At 42.8% G+C, this 19,639-nt stretch overlaps 1 protein-coding gene and 1 long non-coding RNA gene across 2 annotated transcripts in view; one reads left to right on the forward strand and one right to left on the reverse strand.

The window, feature by feature from the left end:
- Positions 1-1,751, reverse strand: part of TNFSF8 (TNF superfamily member 8) — a 29,254-nt gene extending 27,503 nt beyond the window's left edge. Inside the window, exon 1 of the mRNA XM_003995780.5 lies at positions 850-1,751. Coding sequence (XP_003995829.1) covers positions 850-1,044 — 195 coding nt within the window. The 5' untranslated portion in view covers positions 1,045-1,751. The remainder of the gene's footprint in view (positions 1-849) is intronic.
- LOC109493935 overlaps positions 1-19,639 on the forward strand; it is a 131,965-nt gene that overhangs the window by 49,672 nt on the left and 62,654 nt on the right. The window lies entirely within an intron of this gene.

The following is a 19,639-nucleotide window of genomic DNA, read 5'->3' on the forward strand; positions in this document are numbered from 1 at the left end:
GGTATTTTCTACAAAATGTGCACTGGCAGACTGTCTGTAAACACCGATTTCCTAAAATAAGAAGTGTCCTCCTTCATTTCTTCTGTTTTTACAACAAATCTTACCATTTCCTCCAAAGAAAGTCAATTTCTTGAGACAGTTTGCCTCTACAGTGGGTACCTATAATTGCTTGTAGTTTTAGTATTCTGAGCAGTTTCAGAGGGAACAGGTGTTAAGAACATTTCTACATTGTGTTCCTCTGCTCTGTGTTTTTTGTGACATCCTAAGTTCTTCCAAGCAGTGCTCAGGAGCGAGCTTTGTCTTGTGGGCTTTAATTAGCTCTGAGGAGCTAAGCCTGGTCTTCTGTCTTGCTCCTTCCCATATGCACCTTGGCTTCTGAAACTTAGCTCCTTGTTGAGAAAGCTCTTGGCAATGGAGGAGGCCCCAGAGATCTCTGGAACATTTGCACTGAGAATATAGAACCTTACAATCTGGTCAGAAGACCTTGAAGACATGGTAACACGTTGTGCAGATCTGTTATCAGATTTCCTTATCACTTCCTTCTTTGATACGTCTCTGGCCCAGCAAAATTTAAATCTTAATTTCTTAATGCTAATAGCTCCTCTCTCTTTTTTCGGCCCATACGAGTCTGGAAAGTTTTGAGATGATGGCTGAACACATTTTCTCTTAAAAGCCAAATTATTTCTGAGAGTTTTAAGTTCCTGTTTCTTTTCACCCTCTTTCTACATGATAGATGTACTTTTCTTTTTTTCTTCTCAACTAATTTATTACTTTATCCTCAAGGCTCTCTCTCTGGGGAAAACCGAACGTAAGTCAGAAAGGAAAGGGGATGAAGAGAAATCCACTTACCTTCTTCTGAACTACCAACACCATGATGGTTGCCACAGCAAAGACGAGACACAAAGCCAGCACGGTCGTGGTGAAATAGAAGTAACCACGACTCGTGGTTCCCAAGTGGCTGGCGACGGAGCCTTCTGGCACATGCATGGCTGTGTCTTGAGAAGGGGCCACTCGGTTGAGTGCTTGCTGCAGCCGTGGGTCCATTCTTATATAGTCTTCCCACAGCACACCCTATCTCTCCTCATCTCATTCGGTTCTGGGCCCATCTCTGTTCCAAGAAGGATTCTCCCCCTGCATCCTGGATCATGTGACTTGGAAAAAAACCTTCACCGGCTGCCACACGAAGAAACTCTTCTCTGGGGGCGTGAGGCGAAAGGCGGCAGCAAGGGTAGGGGAGAGGCTCATTTTTCATTGCCAGGGATGAATTTGAGTGCAGAGAAACTGTAGCTACAGAGAAGGTGGTTGATGTCAGAGGGCGAGTAGGAAAATGACGGTTTCCCTACTCCGGGGTGTGTGTGTGTGTGTGCACAAAGCAACTTCTGTTTCATTTAGACTCAGCCACAAAACGTCTTCCTGCTTGAGAAGCTGCACATTCTCTTCAGTGAGGCCTGCAGCTCAGAAGACCTCCGCAGAAAATGTGTCTCTGCTGGGCCTCGGAGAAGCTGGAGTCCTTGGACTGGAGTATAATGACTCCAAAGGGTTCAGTTTGATCCTATCAGCTTCTCCTGAAATCTGGAAATGCTGCCAGATATCTGGGAAGGAAGGACCCATAATAGTGGAGATTTATCCAAAGGGGACAAGTCCGTGGCAGCATGAAATGTGGGGACAAGTTCAAAGCAGGAATATGGAAACACTGATCTTTTAAACAAAAATTGCTGCTGACTGGATTGGGATGTGTCAAGCTTGCATATAAACCTGGGATTGAAAAAAAAAATCACAGAAAGGGGAAGGACTGGTGGTGAGGGTGGGGGTGGGGAAGTGCCCCGGTGCAGATGGTGGGGGGCGTGTTCTGGGTGCTGTGTGTGTGCGTGGCGCTGGGCGCGTGGTCTGTGCATGCCGCGCATGTGTGGTGTGCACATATGGTGTGTGGTGCACGTTTTGTGTGTGTGGTGTGTGATGTGTGGCATATGTGTGCATGTGACTGCTACAGCTGAGCCTCTATCTACTATCTCAGGCACAGTGCTCTTGCTAGAAGTGCTCTACACATTGCGTCACTCCGCCCTCACCTCTGCCCTCTGACGCAGCTACGATTTCCTTTTTACGGATGGGAAAACTGAGGATCAGAGAGCATGCAAACTATCTCCACCGAAGTGGCAAATGTTGATCAGTGAGATCACCTGGGTGCAGGGCCATACTTGTATGGCCCACGCTAAAGCATTCAATCATCACTGTGCTTGAAGACAGAAAACTTGAGCCCTGGTCTCAGCCCTGCCCACTATTGACCTTGGGTCCTTGTGCAGGTCCTATGCCCCTCCCTTCCCCCCCCCCCCCCCCCCCCCGCCATGCCTTGACATACACATCACATGAGATAGTCTAGGAAGGGAAATCCATGAATGGGGATAGACTTGGCAAAGGTGTTGGCCCATCCTGGTTAAACATTCCCAATGGTCCCCTGGGGCTGAGTCTAGACTCCGGACCGCTGTAATAGATTCACTGGGGGACAGAGCTGTCACATCTGCAGTTACTAATGATCTCCATTTCAACACCCCATTTAAAATATGAATCACTGCATAGCTGGTGCCTCCAGATGTAGCTCTTTGAATACTTCATTCGGAAGTACCCAGTTCTCTGTAGCGCCCGCCCTCCCCTGCCTTTCTGCTCATTTTTGGCTGCAGTATATCTCTGAGAGCCAGCAGAAATCCCAGCTCCTCATAAGGAAACGTCTTGTATCCAAAGCCCAGCTTGGATTATTGCCACTGCCACAATTGCAGACTTGTGAGCAGAAAAACCCAGACTTCTGAGCATCACCTGAATTGGGTCAGGCTCTAGGGATTGGCCTGAATATTCCTCCCCCGTGAATCTATAAAATCACAGATCCTGGAGATAGAAGAGTCATCAAGAGGTAAATTATTTTCTTGGGCCAACTCAAATGGTATAAAGTATACCTATTTTGCAATTGAGGAAGCTGATGACCCCTGGGCCCCAAGTCGGGACTGGTTTTGGGAGAAGTGGGTGCACCTGTTCATCTGGTTTGGTCACTGAGGTAGGAATGAAGCAAGCCAGTGTCCTCAGGGTGCATGCCCAGCTGATCTGGTGAGACAGCTGTGTCCAGTGGTGGCTACGGGCAGCGAGCAGGTAGCGGGGGGCTCCATAACCTGCCAGGCACTGCTGAGAACAGAGCCCTCCCTTGGCTTGTCTTCAGTCTCTTTGATGAAAGTGGAAAACTTCTGATTATGGAATGAAAGCTGTAGGTGTTGAAAAATAAAAAAGCTGTGCTTGAAGTGCAGGTCTTCCTGAAGGCCCGTGGGGCTGAGAAGGGCAGCGGAAAAAAATGTTTGTCTTAACAGTTACACGTTTTGCATATAGTACAATGTCCTGAGAGGGAAGGCTGACAAGGGGGAAAAAATCATCCTTTGTTTTGACTCAGAACCTTCTGAGTAGTTGAGATTTTCAGATCCGTTTGCCTCTCCAGCAGCTTGTGAGCCCGATCTCACTGCTGTGCCTCTCCACCACACGCAAGCTTGCAACCTTCCCTGGTTCCCACCCCGCTGGCCTCACCCCCTCTGGCTGCCCAGCTGCTCTAGACTCTAGCTGGGCCAACCTGGCGGTCTCATCCCTTGTGCTGCCTGGCTTCTCTCTCCTTTCCATTTGGCCACCCAATGTACAAATGGAAAGAGCTTTCATAGAGTTTCTTGCTGAGTGACTTTCAAATCCATTCTGGAAGCTAAACTGTACAGGGAGCATAGAAATGTAAGAAAGCAGAGCTATTCTGGCTGATGCAGGGGCAACAAGACTGGGGGGGAGGGCTGGGCCCAGCATGCTCATTTACCTTTTAGCCTGGGGTACCTCCAGGATGGAACAAAATTTGTGAACTTGTGATTTAGCTCAAAACCCTTATTCCTCAAATCAGGAAACTGAGGCAGAGAGGTGGAGATGAGCTGAGGGGGTTCATACGGAGAGAGATAAAGTCACGTGCTTGTTCTCATTCCCTCCCTGCTAATATTCCAACCAGCTTGCCAGGCTCCTCCCCCTGCCGCTGCTTCAGATCCTTTTTGCCTCTGCCACCTGCCTCCACCTCCCAAGGAAGCCTGCCCAGGTCTCCCACTTTTGCCAACAACCTCTCTTCAGAATACTCCATGGTCCTGCCACACAACATTATATCCAATTATCTACTTGTTTTGACCTCTGCCAAGTGTGGGAACATGTGTGACTTTTGCATTTGGCATAATAAGACTCAGGGTTCTTGAGGGCATTCTTCTCCAGATTCCTTGCCTCCCACCCTGCACAATTTGGTGTCGGACCTTTGTATGATCAACCCTCAGTCAATGCTTGTGTTGATATTGTGTTTATGGAAAGAGAAGGTTCTAGAAGTTTGGCTCATACAAAGGAATTGTGTGATGGCATATTTGTCTGTCACTTCTCAATGGTTCTGCATTTCTCTGTCCTTCTCCAGGGTTACTTGGCTGCCCATTAGCTTTTATGTTCCAGCATGGCCCCACGAGAGTCACCACCAGCCTCCTTTCAGCCTGTAGTTAGTTACTGAGGTGTGGCTGTAGCATCTGAGACTTAGTGGGCAAACAGAACTAATCTCTCATCCCTTCAAGAAAGAACCACATTTTGGAGAGATGAAGAGGAACCAGCTATAGGACTGCCCACCCCCACCCCGCCCCATCATTGTTTCCCTGTATAAAGAACTGTGATATCTCTATCATACAGACCCAAAGTGTGGTACCTTGGCCAACACTAGAGGAATTTGGTGGTGCAGATTCTTAGGCTCCACCCTAGACCTACTCAATCAGAAACTCAGTCTGGGGTCCAGAAATCTGTTTTAACAAGTATCCCAGGGAATTGAAATTCCTGAAACCATTTGGAAATCATTGGTTTAGGAAAATAATCTGTCTAAATTCTGGGAAGAGTCTATAAGGGATCATTGGGTCTAAGCTCTGGCCTTTGAGCAGATGGAGTCCTATCCCCATTATGCAGATGAGAAAACCAAGGCATAGAAAAGTTAGCGATCAGGGTCATGTCATTGGAGAATGTTGATATGAAGATTCATTTTTCTGTCTCTTGATTGAGTCCACTTTCTAAACTCAAATATGGCTGTAGGCTGTAAAAATACTATTGCAGACGGAAATATATTTGTAATATTTATCTAAAGTCATCTTGTGGTGATCACTGTATGTGGTAGAAAGAAATATTTTTTAAAACTATTAGTATATGTGAGAGAAGGGCAAACTCTTCCAGGGTATTTTCAAGCAATAAAACACACAAGAAGGATCTTGTCCCATTAACCGGACAGCCCTCTGTTTTGCAGGGGTTAACATGAGTAGATTGGACGTAGGTGTTGGCCAGAGTGACACTGCACTGAGAGAATCTAGTGACTGAAGATACGGTGAATGTGGAAGGATTAGGGTCACAGAAAACTACGGTCATGGGCCAAATCAACCTGCTGCCTATTTTTATAAATAAAGTTTTACTGAAAAACGGTCATGCCCGTTTGTTTATGCGTCCCTATAGCTGTGTTTGCATTACAATGGCAGAGTTGAATAGTTGCAACAGAGGCCTTATAGCCCACAAAATCTAAAATATTACTACTTAGCCCTTTCCTGAAAAAGTTTGCTGACCCCTGATTTAGAGTATTAAAATAAACTCAACTAAAGGCAGTATTACAAAAGAAGGGATTTGAAGAAAAGAACAGATGTGTTTCCTCAGACTCCTCCATAAAATCTGCACTTATGTTAATATTACTAACTCATGTTTTCACGTGAAAAGTTTCTTTCTTGGGATTCACTAATTGTAAAGCAGCTAGATACCCTCATTTGCGTGTGACCAAGTAGACTATTGGCGAGGGCACAGGAGCTGAAAGAGAGGCATGGCAGAAGAGATTTGGAAAATATGTAGACAGGTATACTTTCAGCATTGGGAATATGTGTGTGTGTTCATGCATGATATGTAATATCCATATATATGAATATATACATCACATGCACACACCCATGTTATTCCTGCCCACTTCAAAAAGGTTTTGAGGCAAGTTAAATGCACAGATGTATAAGAACTGAAGCCATTAAAACAAGGCAAAAGGTAGGAGCCAAGACGTAAAGTAGAGTAAAGCAAAAGGAGTAAGAGATTAAGAAACCCAGGCGGATGACAGTTTTCAGCGGTTGAGCACAACATGTATACTTCAGAGCTTCTTGGTAACCAGGGCAAAGAAGAAAACATACTGGGTTGCATAACTCTCTTTGATCGTAAAAAGCAGATGAGTTCAAAAGGAAAAATGGACCTTTTGCTGCTTGTATAGGTGCTTTGAAATATATAGCATATTCTGAAATGGCTGATGGTAATCTATGAATTTAATGCATGGCATCACAATGAATCAGGATAAGAGCCAATCTTAACAAGTGAAAATACTAGAATATTTTAAAAGAAACATAGTCTTATAATTTTCAGTGATGCAGAACTAGCAATAAACAAACACTAGGGCAGTGGAGAATTCAAGGCAAAAACAAAACAAAACAAAACAACAAAAAAGAACATCACTTTCCTGGCATCTAGGGGCTTCCAGGAGAGCTGGAGGACTAGAAGACTCCTAGGTTAGATGGTCCTTAAGAAATCTGTTGTCATCTAGAGAAGAGAGGAGAATCTGCATTTTTTTTTTGCAAAGCTGGGAAAAGATATTTCCATATCAATAAAACATAGGTGAGGAGAGACAGGATGACTTATTCTATGGTGCATCACCCATTGGGCGTTTGAGGGCACTACTATGAGCTAGGCAGTGTCCTACAGCATTGAACACCACACGTCATCCCTGACTTTGCGAGGCTTACAATCAGGAGAGTGAGATGGGCAATTAAATATGTAATTACAATACAATGTAATTGATATTAACACCAGATAATTCAGGGCATTCTATGTGCATGGTGGGAAAACCCAAGCTCATCTATCATTCTCCAGGGAGGCTTCCTTGAGGTGACATATTTGATGTGTACATTAGTTTAATAAATAAATACCCACTCAAATTGTACTAGGTCATTTCACTCCCTTCCTCTTCCAGTTTAAAATCTTGCAGCATCCATCCTTGTCTGTGGAGTCCTGGTCACGTTTTCTTGCATGGCCTCCCTGGCCCTCTCCTAAGACTCATTTTCAGGCTCTGATCCCACCAAAAGCCTAGCTCCACTCCACGTACACTGTTTATTCTGAACCCCTAGCTTACTAATCTCTTCCCTGACTCTGCTTTCACGCAGGCAGCATCCTCACCACTACATCAAATGCCCTTTCTTACATCTCTTGCTCTGGCAATTCAAAACATATTTTTTGAAGTTGCTGTTCAAATATTGTCCCTTCTCTGAGCGCCCACCCCTGACTTTCAGAAAGAAATCTATCTCTCTTTGCTCCTTAGGATTTCAGAGCACATTTCTACCTCTTGTCAATAATGATGACAGTAATAGTTTTATGATTACACCCACCACCTACATTTAGTGAGCTCATATTGTGTGCCAAGCATGTTACATTCATAGTTTCACTTAATTTGTACAATTATCTCATGAGTGCTCTTATTCCCCTTTGGCAGATAAGAAAACTAAGGCTTGGAGCTGCCAAATGGTTGTTCCAAGGTCGTATTGATATTGAGTGATGAGCTGGCACTCTGAGCCAGGGCTGCCTGACTGCAGAACAAATTGCTATAAGCACCATGAGATCCTATTGCCTGTATTCTAGGTAGCTACCTATAGCTCTGTCTCCACACCTGCACTGTAATCACTTTGAGAACACAGCATGTCCCTGGAATAAATAAACAGCTTGCATGTGTCCACACCTAGCATGTTCCCGATAAAGGTTTAAATTGTATATTTACCTAATAAATCCAATTCAAATACCTAACACTGCGAAAAACACCATTTGTTTTAAGACTCCGTGTCATTTTCCTAAATGAAGTCTAAATATGAGCTTGTTTCACAGAAGAGATCCCAGGCCTGATCCTTTCCCTGACGCCTCCCCTCTTGCTGCCTTCCATTCTACAAACTCCTATCTGTTTCCCTACTCTGGTCCTTGCCCCTAAGTGTAAGGGCACACATATGTCTCAAAATAAAAGCAGATGGAACTGACACATAGATGTCTAAGGAAATTAGTATCTTCTTGGAAGAGTGACTGGAATATAATTGGTGGGCAAAGAAATCAACAAACAAAAGTTATTTGGAAAAAAAGGAGAAATAGAAAGAAGGGGGAGGGGGGAGAAAGAGAAATTTGGAAACTTTTCAGAAGTTTAGGATCTGTTTCATTTGACGAGAAGAATGGCTCACTTCTGAGTTACTCAGACTTCTTTTATGTAGAATACAACCTCTATCCTCTGGTTGTGCTAGATTTATGGACTTGGTTGGGGGTTGAGGTTAACACTGAAAGATGTCCTAAAGTGTTGTTTCCTGATGTTAGCAAAATCAGGAAATGACCTTTTCTTTTCTCTTTAAAGTGGGCTAGCTTTTCTTTTCTTTTCTTTTTTTTTATTTCTAAGAAATTTGAAGCTCAATGGGTCCTGCTTTTGAAGTAAAAATTGATTTATTCCCCGAGTAAACCATCTCAAGTTGAACAGATGTGTTAGCTGTGCAGTGCCACGTATTTGCAGTTGTGAAGCAAAAAGCAGAGGAGAAAACATGTCAACCACAACAGAATGCACCAATTCACTTTTTGTGGCTGTTATCTTTACTGGGAAGGAGAACAAAAAAGTCCCAACATAACCTTGGCTTCTTAACATCAAACTTTCAGCTGTACAAAGAAAGGGGCTTATTGTTAGACTGAAAGAACAAAATGTGAGTGTCCGAAGAGAGATGATCAATGAGAGGGAACCCAAAAGGTGTTAACGAATGGAAAAATGTGTGGAGCACCTCAATGGGAAATGTACCCTCAGTGAAGATGTAGTGGAGTATGCATGGGTGGAGAAGGGCTCAGAGCATTGTCTTGGAAATAGAGGCCTGACTTCACAACTCTCCCGCCTCCTTCTACTCAAGCAAACATTTGCTGAGCACTCACTGTGAAGTAAATGCTTGAAACTTTTTGGAGGGGGTCTACTTGGCCCCCATCTCATTTGTCATTAGCAATGGGACAGCAATCATTTTCCCTTTCAGCGTGGTTAAAGGGTTGATATTGTTTAAACACCTTAGAATACCTCCTGGTGCATGGTGAGCACTCAGTTGACATTTGCCGAAGGGATCGGGACTCTTCCTTTTGTTGGCTTGAAGTGTTAGACACCAATCTAGATACATAAACCACTGAGTTTATCTAGGCAACCAAACTCCTCCTCCATCATCCCGGGTCAAATCATCAAAGACCTCATTCCCCCTTTGCATTCTCCGTCTCCCCTCCCAAGCTCTTTCCCTCCATCTTTGCTCTTGTTCTTATTTTCGCCTTCCTTCTTCTATTCCCTCCTGCAACTTCCCAGCTGCAATTTTGCTAAGCATATTTACTCTTTTATTTTCATGTTATATATGTTTATGTTTGTCCCAAATTATTTACAATGAATATGTGTTGCTTTTGGTACAGAAGGGTACTAGAAACAACCTAGAATCTGTACGCAGAGGGGAGACCACAAGCAATATTGTGGGACAATACTGCACATATAATGTTGTTTTCTGTTTTAATATATGTAGTTTCCTATAGGTCATAGGAAAATCTATTATTTCCTTGTCTGAATATCATGTACTACTTTTCACTACCTCTTTCTAGGGAATGTGGAATATATAAGAATTAAAATTAAATTTCTCCCTCTGAAACCAGCCCACAGAGTGGTTGACACAGCCCTGTGTGCCCTTTTCTCCTTCCTCTGTGAAGTTGCTTTCTGGGATATCCCATTCTGTCCCTCACATCAGAAAATGTGAGTATAGCTGACAAATAGCCGGACAAGCTGGAAACCCTCAATGGGAACTGAAAGAGCATAAGGTATCAGCCCAAGGAGCTCATCCTTCTGTTTGGTCAAACCTTAGAAGATGAGACCCCTGTCCTTGAGGGACTGGCACTCAGACATGGCATGTCAAAATACCCTTGGCACTGAACTCCTGTTGTGAGATCCTGTCTTTGGTTTCCCTGTGAATGTCTCATAAAGGAGCAGGCTGAACAAAACTGGCTTCTACCCCTGAGGTCACATGGCTTTGCCTTTCTTTCCTCTTTCTCTTGCTTTAATGTGATAGCATTTTGGGGGGAGAGGACTTTGGAGGGGGTCTACTTGGCCCCCTGTCTCATTTGTCATTGGCAATGGGACAATTGTTTTCCCTTTCAGTGTGGTTAAAGGGTTGATATTGTTTAAAACACCCTAGAACACCTGTTGTGAGTGTTTAAAAATTAATACATTTAGAACATTGTGGAAGCTATTGTCTCGGCTGCATTGGGATTGAAGGCTAATTGATTAATTGTAAACTAAAATAGAAGGATCTAACCTCTCTTACTTGTAATCAGTAATTTTGTGATTACAAGCAAAAACTAGAAACAAAAAGAGGAAAATATGCATGGATATTTATTTGACCTGGGGATGAGCAAGAGTGGCAGAAATTAGCTTGTGTCCACTGTTATGCCCCTTCTGAGTGACCACCAGTTCTGATCCTGGGTTCATCTATTATACCACTCCCTCTTAACCTTCATGCCGAGGAATTGCCTGCGGATCTTGTGAAAATGTTGATTCTAATTCAGTAGGTCTGGGGTAGGGCTGATTGCATTTTTAACAAGTTCCAGGTCCTGCTGATGTTGTCTCTCTAAGGGCCATTATTTACATAGAGTAGATAACCAAACCCACATGACTTCCCTTACAAGGACACAGCAGAGGAAACACAGCAGGCCAAGACCATAGCACCAAGAGAGTCTCCTCAGTGGGCATCTTCATGGCAGTCTACGGTCTATTTTCCTTCTCCCCCCAACAACACAGGTGTCCTCATAATGAGACTATACCATTGGGTATAGGGGCCACTCTGGTTTAAAAGCCCCAAGCTCTGTTGGAACCAATATCTGTTTTCACAGCTTCCAAAGTCCCAAATCTATGGCTTTCCACCAGGTATTTAGGCACAGTTTGCCCCATATAGAGGCTGTTTATTAATCAGAGGTCATTTCCCCCATTAGCCATGTCATCCCACCTTAATCAGGGGATACTGCTCTGAGGTTAAACTGTAGTCATTTTCCCAAAGAGAAGGCAAAGGCATTTTGGTAAACCTTCACTCATACTTACCTATTTGCTTTTGTTTCTGAGCACATAAGATCACCATGATGACTGTAGATAAGGTGGGCCATATGACTAGTTTAAAGCGATGAAATATGAGTTGGTGTATTTCTCTGAGCTCTTTCTCAGCTAATGAGCTGCGTGCAGGAGATCCAGGAAAGCACTCCAGGAAACGGTGTGGGGGATGGTAGAGTCTCAGCTTGGAGATGTCAGGTAAGAGTTGCTATATATTGTGTGTAATATATAACCAGCTTAACTTATAATTTATTGTCTAAACCAGGATGCCTTAGAGACCAAAGGGACTCTTATATTAATAATTACACTGAATTACACTGGGAAAAATGGGTCTAACTGGGCACTGTCCTAGCCCAAACCATATACATATGGTCATTCTAGGTATAATCCATTTTATCACCCCAAAAATTCTTTAGTAAAACAGTGTGCTTTACCACCAGTTCCAGAGGTTGTGTATATGTGGGAGAGAAGCATATATGAAGTACTGAGTCCAGTCAGTAGGTAATTTGCAAAATCAAGGACCATACATGATGATATATTCATGTCTCGGTATAATGGATGAAAAATTCAGATCCAGAGAGATGACTTTTCAATGTCATATTATAAGCTGATGTCAAACTCTTGGTTTCTTCATTTCCTTTTTTTTTTTTTTTTTCACTCTGCCTCTTTGTATTAGTCAGGATACTACTAGGATAGGCAGCAGGAACAAATTAGCCCTGAAATATCAGGGACTTAAGAAAACAAAAATGTATTTCTCATTTACATGAAGTCTATCAGGGAATGGGTAACCTTTATGGTCTCCAAATTGGCTATGGAGAGGGAAGAGAGTGTGGGAGACTGCACATGGAATATTCTATAGTTCATGCCTGGGAGTGGCTTATACCACAACTGCCTGAATTATATTGGCTAGAACTAGCCATATGACCCCAATCTAAGAACAGGGGAGGCTGGAAAATGCAGCGTTTCTGTGTGTCCAGGAAGAAGAAATAGTGTGGTAAACATAAGCATTTTCTTCATACACTCTCTCAGAACTAATCTTTAACAGTTGGCTCTAACAATTGTATGAGAAACTATATAAAGAAGATTGAGGGCCTCTTGATTGCAGCAGAGTACCACACCCTCCTGTCCTCCACAGGAGACTGTATTAGTCTGCTCAGACTGCTATAACAAAATACCATAGACAAGGCGGTTTAAACAGCCAACGTTTATTTCTTACAGCTCTGGAGGTTAGGAAGTCCAAGATAGGGTGCAACCACAGTTGGGTTCTGGTGAGAGTTCCCTTCCTGTATTGAAGATGGCTGCCTTCTTACTGTATCTCATGTAGCCAAGAGAAGGAAAGCAAGCTCTCTGGTCTCTTCTTTTTAAATTTTTTTTTTCAACGTTTATTTATTTTTGGGACAGAGAGAGACAGAGCATGAACGGGGGAGGGGCAGAGAGAGAGGGAGACACAGAATCGGAGACAGGCTCCAGGCTCTGAGCCATCAGCCTAGAGCCCGACGCGGGGCTCGAACTCACGGACCGCGAGATCGTGACCTGGCTGAAGTCGGACGCTTAACCGACTGCACCACCCAGGCGCCCCTGGTCTCTTCTTATAAATGCACTAATCCCATCATGAGGATGCCACCCTCATGACCTCGTCTAAACCTCATTATCTCTCAAGGCCTCATTTCCAAAGACATTCACATTAGGGGTTGGGCATCAACATGTGAATTTGGGGAAGAGATAAAAATTCAGTCCATAACAGACACCTTGTGCCATTTTCTGCTTGTACTCAGGATGTTATATGATTGGAAGTATGGATACTTGGGTTCTGGTCCACCTGTGACTCTGGGAACTTGAATCTCTGGTCATTTGGCTTCTTGATACATCCATTCCCTCAAATACTTACTTTTAAAACTCTTGAAATAATGAATATGAAGGAAATGTGTGGAAAATTATGGTGATTATAGTGCTACAGTCAGAGAAGGAGATGATGTCTGTTCATCTCATTTAACTTGTATTTTGACCACTAAGTGTGAAACATTTTCCTAGAAACTAGAGATAGAGTGGAGACCAATAAATTTGCTTGCTACATAAATTGTTTCTTTTCTTCTTTCCTTTCTTTTTCTTTCTTTCTTTCTTTCTTTCTTTCTTTCTTTCTTTCTTTCTTTCTTCTTTTCTTTCTTTCTGCCTAGTCATGGACATACATATTCTTTTTATGATTATTTGAATCTCATCTAATTATGGGTTGTAATTAGGTAGCCAGTCACAGGAATGAGCATGATTGGGATACTCAACTTAATCTGGGGGACATAAAGTCTTCCTGAGCTAGTAACATTTGATAACAGATCTGAAGATTAATTTGGGAGTAATTTCTAATGATAATGATGATTACATTTTTATCAAGATCATGGGGCGCCTGGCTGGTTTAGTTGGAGGAGCATGCGGCTCTTGATCTTGGGGTGGTTAATTTGAGCCCCACATTGAATGTAGAGATTACTAAAACAAGCAAACAAACAAACAAGATCATACTATGTGCCAGGAGCTGTTTAACGTGTCTTATGTATACTATCTTAATTACATTATTATCCCGATGAGTCCTCATAACCACTCTATGATCTAGGTATAAATATTAGTCTATTTTTGCAGAATTAGTTGGAGAAAAGAGGGATGCATCTTCCAGTGAAAGGGAGCAGCAAACATGAAAGTCCTGTGGTTGGAGAGAACATGGCACATGACACATTTGAGGAACTGAAAGAAAGATGAAGTATTTGAAATCATACTGTGTAAAATGCCCTAAGGAAGAAGACTTTCTCCCTCCTCGACAAAGTGCGAATGTGTTGGGGGACAGAGGAGAGAAGCAAATGTAGACATTTGTGGTTGGGTGTGAAATTCAGCTTTCTATAAAATACACTTCCCATGTAATACAAACTTAAGTTGAATTTGATTTAAAAGTTTTGTATCTGTATTCCTCATAATATTACCATAAGAGCTCATAGAAATCTAGGCTTTTGGGAGATGCATGAAAACCTAAGACCAGGAGGAGAGAATGGAGGGTTTGCTAGCACTTTCCTTCTCTTGAAGCTATAAATTGGGTTTGGGAGCTGCCAAGGTTTTGCTGGAAATAGAGTTCAACAAGGAATGCTTGCACTTGACCTTATTTAAATGAGCAGTGTGGACTAGGGTAGAGAACAATTCAGTATAACACAACGATAGCTTATCTAGTCTGGCTCAGAGTGTTTTCACAGCAGGTTAATAGGAAAGACTTTTTTTCTTCTCTTCTTAGAAAATGATCAACTTTTTTTTGAAGTTAGAGTTTGATTTTCTATGCTAGGCAGCATTTTGTTTTCATTGAATTGACTTTGATGTGAAATTTCCTGGCATTTCTTAATTCTGTAGAGGAGGTTTCTCCCTTTGAAACTGAGATGTGTACGTGTCTAGTTACATGTATTACTATGTCTGACTGATCTGCATGTTCACACATTTACTAGCGAGTATTTATCCAGCACCTATGATAGGCTAGCTTCTGGGAATGCTGCAGTGAGCACATCAAATAAGACTCATGTCTTTCACCGCCATGGAACTTAAAATTTGAAAGTGCTTGTAGACATTCAGCAAAAAGATACGAGGGTGAACGTTTTATTGAACACTAAGGAGAAGAAGAATAGGTTGCTATGAGGCAGAATAACAGGAGGGTCTACCTGGGAATAGCTGGTGTGCTGGGTAGCTTCTGTCATCCTTCTTCCCACACTTCTCTACCATACCTGGGAGGCTGCCCTGGCTGGGCTGCCTTCAAAGGGCTTCTCTACTCTCAGTTGAGAATTGGCCACTGGGACAGTGGGAGAAGCAGGAGGCTGGGGTATTTATGTCCTTCGTTCCTTTTCTATCAGATCTTGCTACTTAGTTGTGACCCTCAAGTGAAGACCACCAATTCTGTAAGGTAGCCTTCTTCTTACACCTGCTGTCTCCAGGCTCTGGCACGTGTTCCCTCCCCTTCTGCTTCAGGCCAAGGTGAGGTAATGGCTTGCTGCTGTTACTAGCCATGACTAACTGTGCTATCTCTTGGTATCCCTTAACCCTGGCCATACCTTTGTATATAGGCTCTTTATTAACATTTCACCCACTTGGTATGTGACATTTGTTTCCTGCCAGGGACCTGACTAAAATATACTCAGGAGGGTCTTTTTGAGGATGTGGCTTTTATGTTGAAACCTGAAATGTCAGAAATTATGGACTGGAAAATTAATGGGAGGAAGTGGGTTTTAGAAAGAGGGAAGAGCATGTATGAAGGCCCCAAAGACAGAGAGAATTTTATGTGTTCAGGGGACATATGGGGGAGAGACATGTATGTAGGCACCAAGCAGAAGTGGTGCCACATGAGCCTGGAAAAGTGAACAGGGACAAACATACCTGGCTTTATAGCTGCTGTTAGGGAGTTAGGGTTTCATCTGTGTGCAATGGAAGCCATTGATGCAGAAGGAGATTAGACAGGAGAGTGTCATCAAATTTGACCTATTTATCAATTAATTTGCTTAAGGCCATTAATTGACACTGTATGCCAGGACCTGTATGGGTTAAGGGGGAGAGGGAGGCAGAAATAGAAGCATATAAGGCATAGTCTTTCCATCAAGTAGCCTATTGGAAGACTTAGGATATGGGTATATAGAATTTTAATATAAGACATGATAGTAAGTAGCATAAGAAGCAGTATGAATGACAGACTGTTTTCAGTGGGGATGAATAGGTAAGACTTCCTGGAGGTTGTAGCACGTGAGTGGCTTTACAGGATAGATGATCTTACCTTTGATGGTGGAAGGCATTCCAGGGGAGGAGAACTGTATGAGGCAGTACTATTCAAAGTAGCTGGTCTGTGTACCAATGAGAGAAGCTTTGGCTTGAATGTAAATCAACGCATTGCTCCCTTCATCAAGACAGTCTTACACTGGGCTACCTGGCATTTGCACATGGGAGGTGGAGTTGCAAAGAAAGAGAAATTGGATGAAGTGGGATGCAGCCAGAAGGATGCAAATATCAGGGTAAGGAGCTGAAATTTTAGGCTGTGGGCAGTGGTGGCACATTAGACATTTTCGAGAAGAGTGGCAAGTTTAGAGCTGTGTTTAAATATGTAATTTAGGGGTGCCTGGGGGACTCAGTCAGTTAAGCATCTGACTTTTGATTTTGGCTCATGATCTCACAGTTTTTGAGTTTGAGCCCCATGTTGGGCTTTGGGCTGACAGTGTGGAGCCTGCTTGGGATTCTCTCTCTCCCTCTCTCTCTGCCCCTTCTCTTTTCTCTCTCTCTCTCTCTCTCTCTCTCTCAACATAAATATATAAACTTAAAGAAAACTTGTTAAAAAAAATAATGTAGCAGGACAGAGGTGGATAACCTAAATGGGAAAGTCTGAGGCAATGATCAGAAAATCACTGTGGAAGCCACTGTGGAGATTCAGTTTTCCCTCTTGTGGTTTTATCAGTTTAACAGGAGCTGTCTTATTTTTGAAATGATGGCTGTGGTCTAAATGTCTGCTATTCACCTGTTCTCTTTTCAGGCTAGTTCTTGATATGCTGAAACAAAGCCAGGGGTCTTCAATGAACTAAAACAGTAGTCTTGAGAACAAAAGCGAATGGCAGTCTGCTGACTTTTAGCTCACCGATGGGTCAGGGAGAGGAAGAGGGCTGTGTGATGTGCTTTGTGACCTGTGGGAATTTGGACAAATTAGTGAGTCGCACCACAGTTCATCACCCTCAGAGTAATGTCCAAGAATTATACAGAGATACTTGGATTATTAGCACTCTCTTTATTTGTAGGCAAAAGAGATCAGCCATTTTAATTAGCAAAGTTCCCAAACAAGATTTTGGAAGAAAAAGGGCAGGGAGAGAGGGAAGCCCAAGCCCAAATCCCCAGGGGGGTTGTCTGGGAAGAGCGGCTCTCATGTGCATATTTTTTGGGCAAACAGATTAGCTGACATCAAGCAAATAGCTCAGGGTGATTGTGTCCTTGAGGAGACTGGGTAGGAGTGTCAAAGAAAACCTTTCTAGTTGTTTATGGATTTTGTGGAAAACCTGATGAGCTTTCCTGTGGAACACACATGGCAGACTGGGTGACTGTGAGTACAGAGAGGCTCAGGTGCTTCCAGGCAGGGGGAATAGTGTTTAGGAAAAAAGCCCTGAGGTGGGAGGAGCCTGGCATAATTGAGGATCTGTAAGATGGCTTTCACTGCTAGAACATAGTAGGGAAGGGAGGCTTCTTTCCGCATCGAAGCCCCTCTGTGGGTCCTTGAGTCAACTGGCTGTGCCAAACACAGGGCTGTTGCTGCATTGTCATTACCACGATCTGCATCATCACAGCTGCCATTTATGAAGCTCTCCTGTGGGTCAAGTGCAGCGGTAGGCACGTTCCATGCATCACCCCATAGGAACTTCCCAGCCACCCTGGGAGACTGGCATTGTCATCCCGTTTTACCAAGGGAGATATTGAGACTCCCAGAATCCTGCAGCTTGCACAAATCGCAGAAAGAGATTGGAAACCAGTTCCATCTCACTGCACAACCTCAGTCCTTATACCGTACATATCATTTCTTGCCGTGGTCCTCTTCACCCTCAACTCCAGCACTCAGAAAAGTGCAAATTGATATTTGTGCAGCTGACTACTGATATGGTAATTGTTTTGCTCTGCAGATGCCAACTTTAGGGCATTGTCTCCCCACCAAAAGTGACACAAACAAGAAAAGAGAAGTCTTCAAAATAAAATACCTTGCTTCCTGAAACAGGAATCTAGACTTCACACAGATGGATTGGAATTGGGGTAAGCTATCGAATGAGTGGCGGATCCAAATGAATTGCCCCCAATGAACATTCAAGAACTACTTACTAAAGTAAGTCCATCACCTTTGAATGACATCACTTTGGCCATTGGGTGTCCGCTCAAAAATTCCCACGGACCCTGAGTCATGGCTTATGCATCCAAAATGTTTAAAAACAAATTCACCAATGTCCTTACTAACAAACACGTTCTTATACGTGGTGGGATATACACATATCTCTTCTCTGGTTGGTTGGGAAGGGTAAGTGTAAAAGCACAAATGTTTGAGTAAATAAATACATTTTGCTTTTTTATTTTAATTAAACCAGCAGTTCTGGTTTTCAGTAATTAAAATGTGGTCCCCTGAGGATCCCTGGAAACTTTTTAGGGTTCCCATGAAGTCAAAGCTATTTTCACAAATACCGAGATGTTTTTGGCCTCTTTCAAGCTCATTCACTCATGAGTGTTAAGTGGTGTTTTTGCAGAGGCTGTATGACGTGGGATATCTGCAAAAGACTGAGTGAAGAAGCAGATGTGATTTTCCAATGGTTTCTTACTAAGCCAGGCATGAAAAAGATTTGCAAAAGTGTAAAACCAACGCCACTCTTCTGTTTTTTTGCAAATACAGTGTTTTGTTAAAAACAAAAATATCATGTATGTCAACATGTAATTTATTATTGGTATTTTTAAATGAATGAATAAATCAAGTTTCTCAGTTTTCATTTCGAATAATATCTATTGATAAACCCATACCAACACAAGTTTTTTGAGGTTCTTGATTTCCAAAAGGCTAAGGAGCCTTGAGACCAAAATGACTGAGCACCACTGACTAAATTAATGTTTAGGACACATTATTAATTCAGTGCTGCCTCATCCCAGTCCAATAAAAACAATTTGTAATTAAGTCCTAGGAATTCCTACAAGAAAACATCAGCAGCAATAATGTGGAGACTTCCTGCTACTTCTAAAGAAAGTAGCAGTTAATCTGCAGAATCTTAACTGCTATTTCACAAAAATAATTACATCTGGGTATACCTTAACCCAAGCACATAAATTGTAAAATAGAATCAGAACACATTTCCCCAAATATTAATTGCTATTTATTTAATTGAGGAAAAATCCTCTGGATTTTCCTCTGGGGGGAAAAAAAAGGAAATTCATTTCTGAGAATTTCACAATCTCAGGCTCTTGCCAACTTGTGTCTAGTAGCTTTTTTCCCTGAAGTCCTAAGGGAGGCCCTCACAAACCAAAAGTGGTACAATCTGCATTGTGATCCCGATTCTGCCCTCGGTTTGCTGCCTCATGTTGGGGAAAATAATTTCTTTCCTTGGGGTCCATTTTCCTCATGAAGGTAGGGAGGGAGCATCTCTCAGGTCCTTCCTTGAAAGATCCAAGTCTGTTTGAGACATCTAGAACAGAATGATAAGGGAATGGAGAACAGGGCACTTAGGAAATCACTCAAGTGATGGCAAAGACCAAGATTTTGGATTTGGTGGAAGAGTGGCAAATGGGAGCTCAAAAAGAGATTGGAGGGAATTCTGCACCCAAAATTCCAGGGAAGATTAAGGGGGTGGAGTAGGTAGGTGTGGGAGCAAGAGTTTACTTGAGAAAGCCAGGTCACTTTCAAAGCTGAGAGGGACATTAGGAGGTCCC

This window comes from Felis catus, chromosome D4 (genome assembly GCF_018350175.1).
Source record: "Felis catus isolate Fca126 chromosome D4, F.catus_Fca126_mat1.0, whole genome shotgun sequence".
Classification (NCBI taxonomy): domain Eukaryota; kingdom Metazoa; phylum Chordata; class Mammalia; order Carnivora; family Felidae; genus Felis; species Felis catus.